Source organism: Protopterus annectens, chromosome 2.part0 (assembly GCF_019279795.1).
Source record: "Protopterus annectens isolate FY-2018-M chromosome 2.part0, PAN1.0, whole genome shotgun sequence".
In the NCBI taxonomy this organism is placed as follows: Eukaryota; Metazoa; Chordata; order Ceratodontiformes; family Protopteridae; genus Protopterus; species Protopterus annectens.
Window position 1 is genome coordinate 408,741,805 of NC_056728.1, and position 19,311 is coordinate 408,761,115.

The following is a 19,311-nucleotide window of genomic DNA, read 5'->3' on the forward strand; positions in this document are numbered from 1 at the left end:
GTGTCCTCCCAAAAATGTAATGTCTCCATTAGCTGATCTGCCCCAGCACATCTGTGACTGTCAGTGATATTGCTTTTGACAGGGCATTTTCTGTGGACTTCAGATTAGAGTGAGAAGATCACTTTGAAATTAAGCTTAAAGCACTGCTTTCATGAAGCAGCAACATACTTTATGTACATCTGCCTGATGGGATGGGATGCAGTACAATTTATTCCTAAAGAGGCTTACAATCTTAGGGCACTAAATCTGTTGATTTCATAGTTACAGTACATCATAGAAACTCTTCCAATGAAAATATTTACACAAACACAGACATATATGCGTACGTATACACACAAGCACAAACAAGCATCAACAACTGTGTGCATTCGTAGGACTGCAATCACAAAAATTACTTATTTGTTTTGCTTCAGAACTGCATTCAAATGCTGCTATCAAAATAATTGTATGATGTTTGAAAAGCTTAGTTTGCTGAGACTGGACCAGTGTCTAAATTAATTGGTGTAATAGTTTACTGTTAGAATCCAGGGACAATGAAACAGTATGAGGCAAAGGCCCAGAGTCAAGGAAACAGTTAAAATATTGGATTAACTGCTTACAAATATTTGAATAACATGATTCATAATGATCTGCATTTTGTGAAGGGTACGAACATTGTAACATTAATGTCTGGCATTATTTAGTGACTTCAATCTTCCATGGTTTTTGTGTAGGACAGAGCAAACATCTGACGCAAAGTTTGGGATGTGTTGCAAAAAAAAAAAAAGAGGAACTGACAGCTATGGAATGGTATCTTCCAATACTAACTCATCTGACAGATGTGGTATCAGAAAGTCCTTGCACTGACAAACCCAATTTTTTTGGCAGCTAAAACTCTTAAAATAGATATATGATTGAAGTTTGTTTGTCCTGCCATGATAAGTCCCTCCATTAAGTTTTTGTTCTTTGCCCTCCCTATCTCCTACCGGTCATTACATGTGTACCGCTCTTCCTTACCCTACATTCCCACCACAGAGGTGCATACAAGTGTCTCCCTACATTCACTTACTCTCCTTTTTTAATTATTCATGTTCATGTTGTTGGCACCTTTTGGCTGGGGTGCCTTCTGTGTGGAGTCTGCATGTCCTCCCTGTGGTCGCGTGGGTTTCCTCTGGGTGCTCCGGTTTCCTCCCACATCCCAAAGACATGCTGTAGGTGGATTGGACACTCTAAATTGGCCCTAGGTGTGAGTGTGTGCATGTGTGTGCCTTCTGTGAAAGGTTGGGTGCCGGGCTGGCAACTCGACACTGTAAAACTCCACTCCCAATCATGAGCGGACAGGTGATCTGCTGTGGCGACCCCTAACCAGGAAAAAGCCGAAAGAGGAAGAAGAAGTTGTTGGCACCTTTTGACCTATCTCATGCTAGAATTCCCAATAACAGTTTGCTAGCTGTCTCTTGGCACGTTAAATGTGAGACAAACATTGTATATAGTTTGAATTTTTCTTTAATAAATAGGATGTCACTGTTTTCATTTCCATTACTGTTTTCCCTTATCACATGACATTTCTTAAATAAGTGACAAAGCACAAATCCAAACTTTAGAAATTGAAGCATTAGTTAATTTCCATCATGCCTAATTCCTTCAACTACACGCATGTGACTTTTCACACCAACTTATTTTTTGTACACGCAGCATAATACTCGATCATCAGTGCAAGTCAACAGGTCAACATTTGGCATTCTTTTTCCTTATATACCACATTAGGAAGACTTGAAGTAAAGCTGCTGATTCAAAGGCATTAATAAACAGCTACAAGCTTCACCTTCTCCACTGTTGTATAGATTTTAACTAAAAGGAAGTCACGTTTTATTTTAATGTTAATACATTTTGAAAAGTTTTTTTTTTTTAATTCTCCAAGTAAGCACTCTGTACTGACTTGCTGTGTATATGTAGTTCAGTTGCATTTCTTGTTCTATTTTATTAAGACAAAAGAAGCACTGTGGCAACAGTGTGCTATCCAGATTACAGATGCCATCCAGTACGTGGTAGAATTTGCCAAGAGGATCACCGGGTTCATGGAGTTATGCCAGAATGACCAGATCCTTCTTCTCAAGTCAGGTAGGAGCTCCGTTTTTGTGTAAAATGGGACACCCATTGAAGTCTTTTAAATTATCTCCCTCTCAGTGATGAAAGCATGCTGCTAGCATTGTTTTCTTTTCATACGTGTTTTTGTGCAGTGAACAAAATTCTCTGGATCACGTTAGCAGTCCTTGACTTAAAGGTATATTTATTAACTCTGTGTAGCCTTGTATTATTATGGTTCAGGCTGTCCTGTGTTGTCATTGTGTTGCCTTCGATAATATAATGGACTTGCGATGCTTCTAAATGCATAATGTCTGATGCGATTTTTTACCCCAAAATATGCATGTTATTTCCAAAATAAACACTAACGAAACATTATATAATGTCAGTCACAAAAAAGTAGATGCACTAACCTGTTGTTTTGATTTCTTCCTGTTTACACTGTCTCTAGGGATAATGTTGGAATGAGCATCATGTTACGTTACCAAGTTTTTTTTAGCAAAATAGCTGTCTTTTTAGTTGCAATATGTCTGAGCTCTTCTTACATTTTTTAATTTGAATGTTTCAGTTTCATTTGGCTATCATGAGACACAGTGCTGACTTTGAACTAAATATGAAGCAGAAATAAATACATCTATCTCCTGCATCCCTGAAGCATTTGTGTGTGTGTGTGTGTGTGTGTGTGTGTGTGCACACACACACACACACACACACACACACACACACACACACACACACACACACACACACACACACACACACACACAAACACACATATATGTATGTATAGATACATATAAACACATGCACACACACACACACACACACACACACACACACACACACACACACACACACACACACACACACATATGTACAGATACATAAAAACACATGCACATACACACACGCACACACACACACACACACACACACACACATACACACACACACACACACACACACACACACATATATGTATGTATAGATGCATATAAACACATGCATGCACGCGCGCACACACACACACACACACACACACACACACACACACACACACACACACACACACACACACACACACATATGTATAGATACATATAAACATGCATTCGCACAAGTGCACACACACACACACACACACACACACACACACACACACACACACATATATCTATATATCTACATGTGTTTTACACACACACACACACACACACACACACACACACACACACACACACACACACACACACACACACACACACACACACACACACACACACACACACACACACATAAATTCTTTCATTTGTGTACGTTCTAATCATTGTTTGATCACTGATGTGTAACACACACACACAATGTCCAGTAATTGTCAGCTACTTAGCTTGCACTGCATGTGTCAACTTGAAATGTAGAAAATCAAAAAGTATGCAATGACTATATATCCATTTAATATGCACAAAATGCATAACTGGGGTGCTGCAAATTTACCTGAAATCACTTGTAGGAATTCAAGAGTAAGTGACTAGATAAGAAGTTGTGGATGTTAAGGTTTGCATTCACTTTCAGTTTCAACTGACCTAAGTTTTAATAGGGATAGGTGTCTAATTTAATGTTAAAGGTTTTTATCTCGTAAATCATAATGTCTTCTCCTCTTCTGTGTGAGGCACTAATGTTTCATTTGCTTAGTATTCTATTGCACTTTGCAATACGTTTAATGTTGTTTACCAACAGCCGTGTCATTATATACATGCAGATGTAAAAAAAATATATTAGTTGTGCTGTTTGGATGTGTCTTGTTAAAGGTTTAAAGGAGACATGTTTAAGGAAATATATTTCCACTTTTATATTAAATAACCTATTTCTATTGCTGTTTGCAACTGTCTGCCTTACATGAGGTCCTTGTGATTCATTGCTGCCTTTTCTTTTTTTTAATAAAAACAGCTTTATTACAACTTTATTGCCATGTTTCTTGATAGGATATTCGTAATATACCTCTGAATCAAAGCACTTTGACACTGCTAGTTTGACTACAAATGCAGACAACAAAAATAACTGGTGTTTCCGCCTTCTGCATCATCATCATCATCATCATCATCATCATCATCATCATCATTTGATAAACAGCTTGACCTGCTGAGTGTCACAATAACAACTGGAACAATGTACAACAAACTTCCCAACTCCTAGTAACAGTCTCCGCTTAAATGTTGGACTCCCAGCCATTCTTAGGCTAGCTGGGATTGTACTTCACAATGCGAACTGGATCTGGCCCTGGGTCTCACCCCTGTGGGCTATGCCTGGTGCATTTCTTGTGTGATGTACTCTGGGGGTCATCCTCATAAGGTGTCAGATTTACCTCAACTGACTCTTCTCAACACAGGGAAACAGTGAGTGCACTCTGAGGCCCTCCCAGATTAATCCAGTTCACACTCTATCCTGGAGTGTGAGCTCAGGTACCATGGGAAGGAACTTAATTTCTTCAGCTTATAGCTAATGTTGTCTTTTTAGTCGTTACTCAAAGTTTATGATCATAGGTGAGGATCAGGGCATAGATAAACAGGTACATTATGAACTCTATCCAATAACACATTCCTGAAGTTCTCTCACTGCTGCAGAAAGCCAGTAGTCAGTTTCCTTGTCCATTGTACCCTCACACACTCTCAGTTATGAGCCAAACTCCAAGGCACTTTAACTCCTCCACATGAGGTAACTGTTCCAACTTCATGTACTGAAAGCATTCTACTCTTATGTGGAAGCCAGGAGCTTTGATTTGGAGGTGCTGACTTTCTTCCAAATACTTTCCCCCTGAATTGAGTTAATCCTATGCCTGCTAAGGGTCAGTCACTCAAAACTAGCAGGACAGCATTATTCATGGAATAAAGGCAAATAAATACTTGCCCTGCAGCACAGTGGACCGATATCTAAGTAAATTGAACCTACCCAAGTGGGGAGGCTTCACCCCCACACACACCCCTAACTATATATACCAACTCTGAGATCGCATTACAGTGGAGAAAAGTGCAAAGTTGAGAAGTAGGACAACTACTTCTTTTCCCTTGGTAAACTCAGCGAATCGCTGAAATGATTTTCGCTGAAGTGAGTTCGATCTTTAGATGTTCACTGAAATTGCATTCTGGCGAACTAATATAGACCTGCTTCTGGCACCTGCTTAAACAGAAGAAGGCACTTCACTGATTTCAAGTGCCTTTCATCTCACAAAAATGTTACAAGTTAAATAAAAAAGTAAAAAAAAAAATAATAGGTGTTTGCAGTCTTACTGTGAGCTATTAAAGATATGCCCATAAAACTTACTTTATTAAAACTAAAAGCCATAGTAAATTGCTATGCTGTAACTAAGCTAAAACAAGCACTTTTTAAGTAAGCAGTAATGCCTAACAACAAGAGCATTATAGAAAAATAATGGACTACCAAAGATTGTTGGATGTCCAAACACCATATGCAGACATCCATCTCACCCATAAACAATAAACAGTTTGTTATTTTTCTATAATACTCATTCGGAAGAGGGGGGACTACTGCTATTAGTACATGGGTTTTTTTTGTATTTGTATAAGATGCTTATACTTCTTGGTATTTTATACAAATATAAATCTCTTTCTTTCTTAATTCCTTATGTGCTTAGCAAATATTTTGGTCAGGTAAAACAAAGTTTATGTTAGATCAATATAAATTGAATCATCAATAAAGTATCAACAGGTCAAGTTGTAGTCAACAGAGGACTACATGGCTTTTAAAGAGGTAAATGCATAAACACAACACAATAATTTATTATTGTGTCTGACATCAAAAGGCAATTAGGATGTATATCATGTTAGCAGGGTGCATGTAATAATAAGTGCACTTTAAGTGAAAGAACACTAATAAGACCGTGATGATAATAAACACTATTAGGCCTGACAACATATGCAGCTTTGATTTGTTTATAATAATGGTTGCTGCGAGTCCTTTGCAATCTAATTGAAGTATCAAATACAAACATGACTCTACATCTAAAACTAGAAACATCTCTAAAATGTGTTTCATTGAAATGATTTCCATGCATGACATATCTCTGGTGTTCTCGAATATAGAATATAGAAGCACTTATGATACCAACAATGCACCAATGTAGTACAGATTACTTTGACGATGAATATTGGTATAATACTATCTCATTAAATGCTGTGTATTCTGCTGGTGACTGCGTTTGATTGCTTGGCATTTAACTGATTATTCTATTTATAGTATTGTAATTTAATTGTGTTTATACTTATTTGAAAGGCAGATTTTGCTGTTGAGATAAGAACATTTGAATAGAATTTTCAACAACAGTAGGGCTATGTTTTTACATGTTGGGATATATACATATATATATATATATATATATATATATATATATATATATATATATATATATATATATATATTTAGAGAGAGAGAGCAAGAGAGATATTTACACATAGATGGATATCTATATTTATATCAGTTCTGAGAGGTTAGTCAATCATAGTTTAGATCAACCTCAGTGTTGTCAACCTACTTTGGTCGACAATGCAGATGGCTAACAGTTGTGTGATAAATTATAATCTTCAGGGAAGGATAATATGCCCCTTCTCCAGGGATTGTCTGATCTTGGAGCTAGTATATATAATTAGCATGGGGTGTGGGGGTGCACGGGGGCTTGCCACCCTGCAAATACACTGTTTGTTTTAATGCATGTGATGAAGAGTAACTTAAGAACATGTGCAGAAGATGCTGACAGTTTGCAATTCGATGATACTGTGTCAGTGTTAAGCCTGTCCATGTAACACTGAATTGCCACTATATTTATATATATATATATATATATATATATATATATATATATATATATAAGCGGTACAGAATCCTGAAAGCCCAAAATCCTGAGACCAAAATCCTGAAACTTCAAAAAATTCAAAATACTGAAAACTCTAAATCCTGAAAACACACAGGATACCAACACTTACTATATTCCAACACAAGTACATACAGAAACATATTACCCTTCAACTATATGCAGGGAGGCAAGCTCCCCTGCACCACCCATATGGGGGCTGCGTCCCAACACCCCCTGCTACTTAAATATATCAACTCTGAGATTGCACTTCACTACACTAGATCTTGGAGTCTGATATATTTAAGTAGCAGGAGGTGTAGGGGTGCAAGATGGCTTGCCCCCCCTGCTTATACTTGGAGAACAGTAATATAGTTTGTGTTTTAGTTGTTTCTGTGTGTACTTGTGCTGGTGCTGGAATATAATGAGTGTTGGTATCCTGTGTGTTTTCAGGATTCTGAGTTTTCAGTATGTTGAACTTTCAGGATTTTGGTCTCAGGATTTTGTCTTAAGGATTCTGTAATGCTCATCTATATATATATATATATATATATATATATATATATATATATATATATATATATATATATATATATATTATTTATTTTTATATTTATTTATTTTCATTTGTTGAGTAGGAAAGTCTGACTGTGCTAAATAACCCTTTTTATTGGAGGTCTAGGGAGAAAAACTCCACAGAAGTTCAGTCAGTTGCAAGCACAGTAGATTTACACCAAAGTAACATTAATGTGAAGAGCAACATTTGAGTTTTGCCACCTGCACCTCAGTTTGCATAACACCCAAAGAAAAAAAAATTAATGTGTTTTGCTTACCTCCTGCTGCTTCTTTCTGCATCCTAAAATTTCTATATTATAATTTATAGCTATTTGGCTTCTTCTGCCACTAATGCAATTATTATCTAAATGGATGGCACAGTGGTACAGCGGTAGCATTGTCATCTTACAGCAAGAGGTTCTCCGGTTCGAGTCTCGGCTGGAGTGCCTTCTGTGTGGAGTCTGCATGTCCTCCCTGCATTCGTGTGGGTTTCTTCTGGGTGCTCCAGTTTCCTCCCATGTTTCAAAGACATGTGTCTGGAGCATTTCCCCCGGGCCTCTGCTGAAAATTGGCTTCATTCCAAGTCAGACTTTCCCACTAAACAAATAATAAATAAATAAATAAATACATAAAATACATTTCTAACAGCCAGGAAAGAGTTCCTCCCTAACCCAGTTCAAGTGCAACTTGGACTAATGGATGAGAAACCCTGGTTTGGCACCTATGTCTCTAATGCAAACAGGTAACCTGTAAATGGTTCATCTCCCAGGCCCATGCTTACACTTATCAGACTTAACAGAACTTGTCAGAGATTTGGGATGCATGGGTAGGTTTAAAAGGCCTTTGTGGTCATTAGCCTAGTAAACACCTATGAACCTATAAATGCAAACATGTACAAGCTGGAAGCAGTGTATTGAGAGTTTGCAATGACTGATGGTCCCTCTGAACATCCGTTCCACCATCAAGCAGGTAAGTTGAGCACTGAAAGTTTCTTATAGAGACTCTTTGAGACAAGATCCAGGATTTACATTTATCTCCAAAAACCTGCTTTATGCAGCTGTCAGTGTTAATTTCTGAATGAAATTTCTAGAAAAATGAAAATTTAAAAGGAAATTATGCACAGTAGGTTAACAGTTCTTCCTCAGAAAGAGGCAGTTCTAAAAACAGCATTTCGAAGTGCATACAGCTGAATGTTTAAAATACAATGAGAAATGGAGTGGTATGAGGGCTTATCAGTGAGTGCACACAGAGTGGAATCCAGCACTAGGTGACCTAGGCAGGCCTGATGGCTGGGGGGGGGGGTGCTGACTGGGAGACTGCCACGACTTTTCATTTTTAATTAAACAGTTAAAAAATACATTGAACATTTTAGAAAAAAATGGCATTTCTACCTTAAGGACACACTCTACATCTATGCATGCATGCATGTGTCTTTTGTGTGACACGCAAAGATTTATAGTTGGAACTTGCTGCTTTTGTTTCATGCTGCTGCCAGAGAACTTGCTTTGCTACTGGAGAGAACTTGAAATTGGAACTTGCTGTTGCTTTGCTGCCTGCAAACTTGGAATGGTTTCTTGGAACTTGCTGTGGGCAACATGGTACACAGATGTGTGTGTGTGTGTGTGTGTGTGTGTGTGTGTGTGTGTGTGTGTGTGTGTGTGTGTGTGTGTGTGTGTGTGTGTGTGTGTGTGTGTGTGTGTGTGTGTAAAATAACCTAGTTAAAGCTGACAAGTTCATTAATTAACTTGCTCAGGCTCAAACCCTGCACCTTGCTTGTAGGAGACAAAAGCCTTAATCTTCTACACCCGCTGCCTTCATTGAGGTGTATTTTCAAGTAATGTGAGTTTCACTGCATTCTCAAGGAATGTGAGTTTCACTGCATTCTCAAGGAATGTGAGTTTTAGTGTATCTTAAATGAATGTGAGTTTCAGTACATTTTCAAGGAATCGTTAGTTTCAAGGGAAGAAAAGTTTACTGTTGCTCATTCTAAGTCTGTTTTCAATGTGCAGCTGATTTGTTTAGCAAATGGCTGTCAGTGTTTGTGCTATAGGATTTAATTGCAGTGTTAGTAGCCCAACAGGTCACATACTTTCCTTTGGGGTAGAAGGCTGTGGGTTCAATTCCCACACCATGTAGATGGACTGCTGATACTGTGGTGCACTTTAAGGGTGAATGGGGGTGCATTGCACTCCTGAGTGTGTCCTCCTTTGGATGAGATACCTAGTAGCTATGAACCTGTGTGTCCTCCTTTGGATGAGATGCCTAGTAACTATGAACCTATTGTCAGTTTGCCAGCCATTCCGTATTGCAATATTATCAACTTACCAAAACTTTTTTTTAATGTAACCTAGGCAGATTATTCTTCATGGGCAGCAAGCACTGGATTTGCAGATGAAACACTGAAATGTAAAATTGTTTGCAGAAGCAGTTTCTTCATTAGTTACAGATCTGTTTAATGTGAAATTATTCAGATGATCTTTACTTCTGCGGATATTGTGAATATTGATTGATATTGGTGGATTTTAATGATAGAAGTTTGAGTGGCCTTTTATGGTTGAAATGTTCTGAAACAGGAAGTTTTGTTATTATTGGTTCATACATTTTGTTTAATTGTTGTTGTGTCTTTCGGCTTTTACCGGTTAGGGGTCACCACAGCAGAACTCCGGTCCGTTAATGACTGGCAGTTGATTTTTACATGCCGAGTTAGCAGCCCTGATGCCCAACATTCAATGAAGGTACGCCCATTCATGCATGTCTCCATGCAGAAGACACTCTAGCTGAGAATCGAACCGGACAGCGTCTGACTGTGAGGCGACATATTGGAAAATATGTTCAAAACTACAAATTTAAAACAAACTTTAAGAAGTCGTGCTGTATTTTACAAAGAATATAATTTAATACAATCAAGAAGATGCATCAAAGAATGCATACATGTTTGCATGGTTCTAAAAATGCGTGCAAGGGGTCTGTGGTTTGAAAACAGTCCAAAGGTAAACTTAATCCACCACTGGCTACAAGCATTTTCTTTGAATGTGAGTTTTAATGCCATTTCAATGAATGTGAGTTACAAGAGCAGAGAAATTTACTGTTGCTCATGCTAAGCCAGTGTTCATTGTGAGACTGTATTGTTTTGTTTAGCAAATGGTTGTCATTGTTTGTGTTATAAAATTTGAAATCAAAGTTTTAAATTAAATCCAAATATCTGTAATCATTGTAGAAGTAAAAAAAAATATTATGCACACTCATAGGTTTGAAGAGTGTTTATGGTAACTGGGGAGAAATAGCCAAGTAGTAGGACACTGAAATGGAAGCATGGGGGCTGCTGTGGGGAAGGGGCCCAATCCATTACCCTGCCTAGGGTCCCATTTGGCCGTGATCGAGCTCTGAATTTGCATATAGCTGAATAATAGTATTTTGTACATAGTCCCTTTTGCTGAATATCTAGTAATATTGGCCAATTTTTCTTCACTCCAACAAATCATCTAATTACATTTTGTAAGAAAAGCTCTCCAATATGAAAAATACTCAGTGAAGTCCATTGCACAGCCTAATGTTTAACAGCAGTATTTGGATAGTAAAAGATCGTTTATGCTAATCTCATCATTTACTGTTTAATAAAACTTACTAGTAATATTCTGTGTTGTGTTAGAGACAAAAGTTTTATGCAAACGTACTATTAAGTGGGACAGTTTCAATAAAAAGTTTTGTAATTTTTGTTCTAGAGTATGTTAAACTGTACAATGGAGAGGGAGATTTTTTACCATAGAAAAGCTTTTCTTGTTCATTAAGTAAGAGGTTTTAAAGATAAGTATGACTGCAGTTTACACTTGGATGAAGTGTCTAGCTAAGGGATGAAAACTTCAGCATTGTGTGGGGGTGCTGAGTTCCCCTGGAAAAAAATACACTTTTAATGAGTGACATTTAGTTTCACACTTTGCTGCTACATCTGTAGAATCATGTTTAATTTTACACGTTTTTTGGGACTTGTAGACTCTCAAAATTCTGGTAAGTGACCAAAATGACTCTCTCTTTTACATGCAAACTTCAGTGGAGCAGCACCCAAACAGGAGCTTATAAGTATCATCTCACCCACATGGGCTTCTTCTGAAGCTTAACTCAAGAGGAGAGAGAGTGAGAGAGAGAGAGAGAGAGAGAGACCACACCCATCAAAGAAGTCTGGTGCCAGAAGCACTGCTCTCTGCAGGGATAAAAGACAACTTCCTGCACATGTTTCAGCTCCTTGTCCAGAAGTGAGAGGACTGTCTGTGCCCCAAGACCAGCTTCCTTCACCAGCATCTAATCCATCTTAATCCAGTACACCACTGCCTGCCACTTGATTGACATCATACTTGACCCCATCCTTCACTGTGTGTCAGGTGACCTCATGACTTCTTCAGGCAGCTTCTACAGGCTGAGCCTGACTAGGCTGCATGGATCCCCAACCACCAGGCAATCACTAATGAACACCACACTCCGGTTTGGCTCTAGGGATACATCCTGGTATCCGATTTGGAGTTAGGTTCCCAGATTGTTTAAAAGAACCATCACATGGGAGGCATTGATGATTGTTGCTTGCTAGCCTGCCCCTTCTCAAAAATGTCTTCAAGGAGTGATGTTGTAAGGGACATAAAGTTGTAAATAACACTTCTGTAAGACTCTTAGGAGCAGCAAACTCCTCTGCCACAATACGGTTGTGATCGCATGATTTGGTTATTGCCTTAGTTCTTTTTTTTTAATTTAATACTCAAATGATGTCCAAAACTGTACAGATGTATTGACTTGTCTTGCCAAGGTCACACAGAATGCAAATAGATTGACCCAGACTTGGACTTCCACCTATGCTATGTATTGGTTACTCTTAGTTGTAGGGTACGCTGCAAGCTACAAAGCTGTAATTATATCAGAATAGTTTAATGAGTGAGTATCTGAAGTGTCTGCTTCCACAAAAATGGAAATAAATAATTTTTCTTACTGGTAATATTCGCCTGAGAAATTGCAACTTTTTTGGATAATACAGGTGTTGTTCGCATTAATATTTTAATATTCTTATTCACACTAACATCAGGATAACAATGCTACATGCTTTATTCTGTGAATATTAGTGCAATCTTCAAATAATGAGTGAAACATTAAATAATCCAACTTATGCTGTATAGCTACCAAGCAGAACAAATGTATTTCTCAATTTTTGCTGATGTTGTCATAGGCACTAGAAAATTTTGATTCTCTGCAACCAGTCAAATCGGCACTCTGTATCAGAGCTCTAATCAGTATTAGCAGAATGTTGCTCTATACTCATATTTATTATTATTATTATTGTTATTATTATTATTATTATACTAGATGTAGTGTGTGTTCTCGGAAACAGATTAGGACGTATGATATGTTCTTTATTTTAGACCTTGCATACAACTGCCATTCAAGCTGTTTTATTTTTGATGCCCTGACAGGTTGCCTGGAGGTGGTGTTGGTGAGAATGTGCCGTGCCTTCAATCCACTCAACAACACTGTTCTGTTTCAAGGGAAATATGGAGGAATGCAAATGTTTAAAACACTAGGTATGTGTGAATGCCACCATCCCATGCACCATCTGCAAATACAGCAGTTGTACAGATCAGGTTCAGCAAGGATATCTGTTAAAAAATACTGATGACAAGGCACCACTGATGCAGATTACTTTTAAAAGCCATAGTTATAAAATGTAATAGCTAAGTAAGTAAGAGAAATAGTAGAAATGTGTCTGTCCACAGTATGCCTAGCTGACATACATTTCCCAGTCAGTAGGGATTCTTTATCTCTTTCCCATGCATTTTTAATTTTTGTGACTATTTTTGAAAGCTTTACTTAAGAAAATGTTTTTTGCAGCTACCACTCTTTCATAAACAAACACATCCTTTTGTTTTCTATGTATCTGTTTCAATTGTTTTCAAATAATGAATGCAGTACTCTTGTGTGTTTCCTCAGAAACATTTCCCTCTGCTTTTCTTACAGCTTTGAGATATTTGGCTGACTGCCTGTCACATATTCCTGTATGTATCTTCACCTTTGTACATATTAAAGTTAAAAAGCTTTTTCTTGTAATTTAGAGTTTGTTTTCCTCAACCTCCATTTGTCTACTGTGTGACCCAGAGCAAATCACTTAACCAGTTAACAACTTCACTTAGCTTTGATTCTATGTTTTGTAGAAGACTTGAAAAGAAATATAACACCATGACAGTTCACATAGAATCATTAAACTTAATCTTTTTGTACCTTATTTTATATAATTATTTTTTTATGGGCCACCCCTGAAAAGGGGCACTTGTGTCCAGTAGACTTACCCAGTTAACAAATAAATAAAACTAAAACAATATGAATAACGTTTTATAAGTACATTTATTCACATCAAGCATGTTATAGTTTCCCTCTACTGGATTATCTTTTCAGCATTGCATTTCATGAATCTACCCCTAGAATAGAGTAGTAATCACGATCTAACTGCTACATCTGCAGCACATCTCTAGTTCTGCATGTTTCTTCTCTGTCCTGTTGTATTTCCCCACTTGGTAGCACCTCTGTGTAATCAAGTAGTTTATTCTGAGCATATTTTTCAGACTGTTACTTCTCCCTGTCTCTGCCTCTCATTTAAATACTAGTGATTCCTAATTGCTTTATCATAGTTGCCCTATCCCTATTTTTTGGGGGGGCAGTTGTCTGTCTCTCACTGGTATGGGCACTAAGTAATCCTCCCACAAGTTTTATTAATAATCGTAGTGCAGACTGCCGACAGCGATGGTACTGACATGTCTGTGGATTTTAAACAATTGCTGTGAAGTGTCTGCCTCTAAGGAGGTTGAGAGTTACTTGGACACTTGAGAATAATAATGGAACCTATAGCTGCACTGCACATGTATAGAGAGGGTTTTAGACAGTTGATAAGTAGTCTGATAGGTGCACCAGTGCATTTCTTATTTTTCTAGTCTATGAAGTATACATCACTAAATCGTCTACAAGTTTTTTTTTTATAAATAGAGACTAAAATCTTTTCCCAAGAGTATAGCTGTTTGGAAGCATATAGATTAGTTTTTTTTTTTTTTCATGCTCTCATTACACTGGAGCTGTGGCATCATCGTACATTTTCATTGGTTAGAAACTCTTTTGTCTCTTCTTATTGGCCAGTGCTCTGATCCTAGGTTTTGTAGAATAAAGATATAAAAAGAAATATACCACCATCATAATTGAGATAGAGTCATTAAACTTAATCTTTTTTTTTAAACATCTTTATTCAATTATTACTTGTGACATAGGCAAACTTACACTTATACAAAAGCAATCAAACCATATTAATAAGTTAAAATTTACATACATACTGCTTAGTGCACATTGCATTGCTTAGAATATTAAACCAATTCTTTTCATCTTAGCTTTAAATGTCTATTGCAAGACTATCAATTAATGGAGAGCCCGCATTCTGCCTCTCAATGGTCATGTTGGAATTAGTGCTTCTGTTTTCTCTTGGTGAGAGAAGGAGCACTGGGACATTATTTCTGGAGACTCCTGATCACCAGAAAGCCTAATAACTGCTTCATAGGTGACAGCTTGGATTGTGTGCATATATTCTACTCCTGGTGAGAGAAGGAGCAGAGTGCATTGATTCCTGACTGTTTCTGGTTGGGTATTCAGTGCCTGTGTTTGATGTTCCTGATTGGTCTGGTTGTTATTCAAGGCATCTACCAGAAAAAGGCTACAAAAAACCTACAGCCCCTTGCATCATTTCGGGCAAGACTGTGGATCACCAAACAGGCTGTGGCCTGCTTCTCATCATGGGATTGGTGCTACTGTTTTGCTTCTGGTAAGAGAAGAAGCAAAGGAACACTGTATTCCAGCAGAGTAAGCTGTGGTGAGACCAGCACTAGTAGTAGCCATGCAGTAGCAATTCACGCAACTCCCCTCTTTTCATCATTCTTGACAAGCTAACTCTTTGTTTTCAGTAAGCATTGCTTGATTTGTTTCTAACTTCAGAATATCTGCCTATATACTTCATCCTTAAATTTTGAGGTCAGCTTATTAGTTTCCCCTGAAATGTTTGGCAGTGCCCTGTAACACAGACACCTTGAGTGACATTTTTCCTGTAAAACCATGACTGAAATTTCACTACAACTGTCTAATCAATAAAAAAGAGTCTGTTGCCATGGATATGAACTTTCCCACTATCGCCTTTACCAGACTGGTGGATATGGGCATCCTGAGGCAATTTAGTAATATGCCTGCTACTTACTGACAACCAGTTAATTCTTAAACAAAACAATACAGTATGTGAGAGATGTATTTACACAAAATCACTGGAGGCAAAGCTCTCACATAAAAGTACTCCTAATGCCAATAAGGTTGTCAGTAGAACACATGCTGCACCCATCACATGCAATTCAAAGCAGACACATAGACCCACTTATGCTAAGGCACTTAAATGTAACGTTCCTAAATCCCAAAGACCTCCTAGACCAAGCATAATAACTAATACCCTCAGCAGCCCCAAATGTACTCTTTCAAAACAACACCCACATCAACACATACAGCCACATTATTTACTTATTATTTTATTTATTTGCTTTTGTTTACTGAGATGCTGCACTGGGCAGAAATGAGCCCATTTTCAGTGGAGGCCCAGGGGAGAACAGCTCCACAATAAATGAATGAAAGCATCAAATCAAGTACATAGAGACACATATGACTGCAGTACACCTATACATCAGTACAAATATCAGATACATAAATCATGTAAATGCAGATGTTGAAACATCAGTTTAAGGTGTGTACAGGAAGTAGTTTCCCATGATGAGTATGGTAGTACAAGAGCTGTAAGCAGCTAAATGAAATGGATTATAATCAGGGACACTATGAGGTTACTGTGTAGAGGAAGGATTTTAGTAGGAGTTGATACAGATGGGTATGTGGGACTGCTTGGTATAGTTGAGCATATCTTTGATGATTGACTCTCAGAGCACGTTGTGCATTTTTGCCCAGGAGAAATTATAAACTTGCATGAAGCAGAGCTGAAAAGAAAATCAGATGAAGTCATAGGCTAAAGATAAGAAATGGAAAATGATAGAGGACTTAGAGAGAGATTATACACAGAAGTATTTCATGAGGGTGTTAGGTATTGCCAAGTGCTGGGAAGTGTAGGTTTGGCACAAGTCCAGGGCCATAGAGAGAAGAGGTGTTGTTTCAGGGATTGTTTAAAGAGGGCTGGATTACTGGTAGTCCTGAGAAAGGGTGGGAAGATATTCCATAGCTTGGAGATAGTGAAGGAGTAGAGCATCTGACCCCCAGAAAGACTGGACTTTTCAACACTCAGGAGCATTTCACATGTTGACCAAAGTGGTCGATTAGGGTAGTATTGAATGAGTAGGGAAGAAAGGGCAGGGCAGTTTGATGGTTTGAATATGAGTTTGTATGCAGTGATTATCTGTAGATATGTAAGATAGTTTGGGAGTTCTAGCCAGTTTAGTAGGAGTAGTGAGGCCAAATGGTGGGATGAATACTTTGCATAAGTTTTGCAATTTGGTTATATCATGAGTCAAGTTTAGATTTAAGGGAAGACTGGATATTGGTGAAAAGAGTGGCATCATATAGTAGGGAGGATAGCAGAAAGGAAGTGGCCAAAGGTAGTTCAGTGGGGAGGTTGAGAAAGTATTTGTGCCTGTAGAGTGTGCCAAGTTTTTGGTGAGTTGTTTGGATGTTACTGTGAATATGGAGGTCAGAGGTTAGGTTTTCATCTATGATGACTCCTAGTAGTTTTGTGTTTGGGACAACCTCAATGATAGTGTTGTTCTGGGAGAAGATAGTGAATATGTCCTTGTTCAGAGGGGTGTGTTTTAGGGATAAATAGCATGAGTTTAGTTTTTTGGGGGTTCAGGGCTAGGTGATTTTTGGTCATCCAAGTTTCAGTGGTAATGAGGGCAGATTGGGTGAGTTGTTGCAGTTGTGCAGCAGAGTTGGTGGTACAGATGATGGTTGAGTTGTCAGCGTATTGGATGACCACACCTTGACTGCGGATAGAGTGAAAGTTGTTGATGAAGATACTGAACAACAGGGGCCCTAGTATAGATCCTTGAGGCATGCCTGTGGTTGTATTGAGGAATGGGGAGAAAGATTGCTGCCATTTAATTGACTGTTGCTGATCTGTGAGATAGTTAGAGAACCATTTTAGGGTAGAAGGAGCGATGCCTAAGTTAGACAGTTTGGTGAGAAGAAGGGGGTGGGAGATAGTATCGAAGGCCTTAGAGATATCTAAGAAGAGAGAAGAGACCATTTTCCCCACATCTTGGGCAAGGTTGACTGTGTCCAAGAAGGGTAGAAGAGCTGTAGTGGTACTGTGACCAGGCCTAAAGCCATGTTGGGTGGGAGAGAGGATTTGGTTGTTTAACATGTGATTTAGAAGGTGTGCGTGGATGCATTTTTTCAAGATCTTAGAGATGGGAGAGAGAATGGCGATAGGACGAAGGCTGGTAATATCTGTATTGTTCCCACCTTTATAGAGAGGAAGACTGTATGCTTTTTCCAGATTGTGGGTATATAGCACTCCTGGGTTGATCTGTTAAGAATACTTATGGGATATGCAATAGAGTTGGCTGCTAATTGAAGGTATTCAGGGGGTAGGTTACTGAGGGTGTTAGCGTCAGGTTTGAGTTGTAGAAGTAGTTTTTTTAATGGTAGCTGTAGGAATACATGAGAGAGAAAAAACAGGGCAAGGGAGAGCTATGAGAGTTTAGGTCTAGACAGTTTTCATGATCTAAGTTGGTTTGAGGAAAGTTGGCAGTGTGATTGGTGATGGCATTATGAAATATGAGTTGAAGAGTGCGTCAGTTTTGGTAGGTGCCTTGTCTGGGGTGGGGCATGGATTACTATTGGATCCTGCTTTGAGTAAGGAGTTAACTGAGCTCCAGAACTTTCCAGAGTTATGCTTGTGCTGACTTTGCAGACTAAGTTAGTATTCTTTTTTGTTGTTGATTATTAGACACCTTGCCTTATTTCATAGTTGCTTGCATTGAGCAAGGTCACTGGGGTTATTATTTATTTGCCATCATTTCCAGGCTTTATCCCTGGATTTATCCCTGGCAATCATGAGTTGCCTGGTGGGTCTTGTAAGCCAGTTGGCATGATTAGTTTGATTTTTTTTTTGTCGGAGGGGTGCTAATTTGTTTAAGATGCTAAGAAATGTAGAGTTAAACAACTCCACTGCTTTGTTGAGGGGAAGGATTTTCAGTGTGTCCCAACTGGCATTGTGTAGAGTGTCATTAAGGATGGTTGGACAAAAGTGGAGTAGGACTAAGATTTGTTTGTATTGGTGTATGCCTGGCATTGGGGTATTTTTACGTTTTATAAAGGCAGGTAGGTGGTTACTAATGCTGATGGGTAGAGTACATGAGGAGGAGCTTTTATTAGTGTCAGAGAACATAATCCAATCCAAGATAGAGGTACTGTTGGTGTTTTATTGGGTCTGGTTATATTGGTGACTAGTTGAGTAAAGTTGTACACGTTCATGGAGGTGGAGGGATGATGATGTGAAATCTCAAGCCAGTTGATATTCACATCACCTAGAATGATTGTTTCATTATTTAAGTTATTTGAGACCCAGGCTAGGATATCCTGTAATATGGGAATGTTATTGCCAGGAGGAATATGAAAGACTACAATACAGAGACGTTTGTTGTCATTCATTTTTAGGAGGGATATGGGTATATCGGCAGTGGCAAACTGAGGGACTGGCTTGGTGTATGGGACTATATTAAAGTTATTTGGGTATATCAGTGCGACACCCCCATGTTTTTTACAAGGTCTGTCTGATCTTA

The 19,311-nt window shown here is 38.3% G+C and overlaps 1 protein-coding gene across 1 annotated transcript in view; it reads left to right on the forward strand.

Moving 5' to 3' along the window:
* Positions 1–19,311, forward strand: part of RORB (RAR related orphan receptor B) — a 993,527-nt gene that overhangs the window by 934,533 nt on the left and 39,683 nt on the right. The window contains exons 6-7 of the mRNA XM_044060844.1: positions 1,968–2,100; positions 12,931–13,038. Of these exons, the coding sequence (XP_043916779.1) occupies positions 1,968–2,100; positions 12,931–13,038 (241 nt within the window). The remainder of the gene's footprint in view (positions 1–1,967; positions 2,101–12,930; positions 13,039–19,311) is intronic.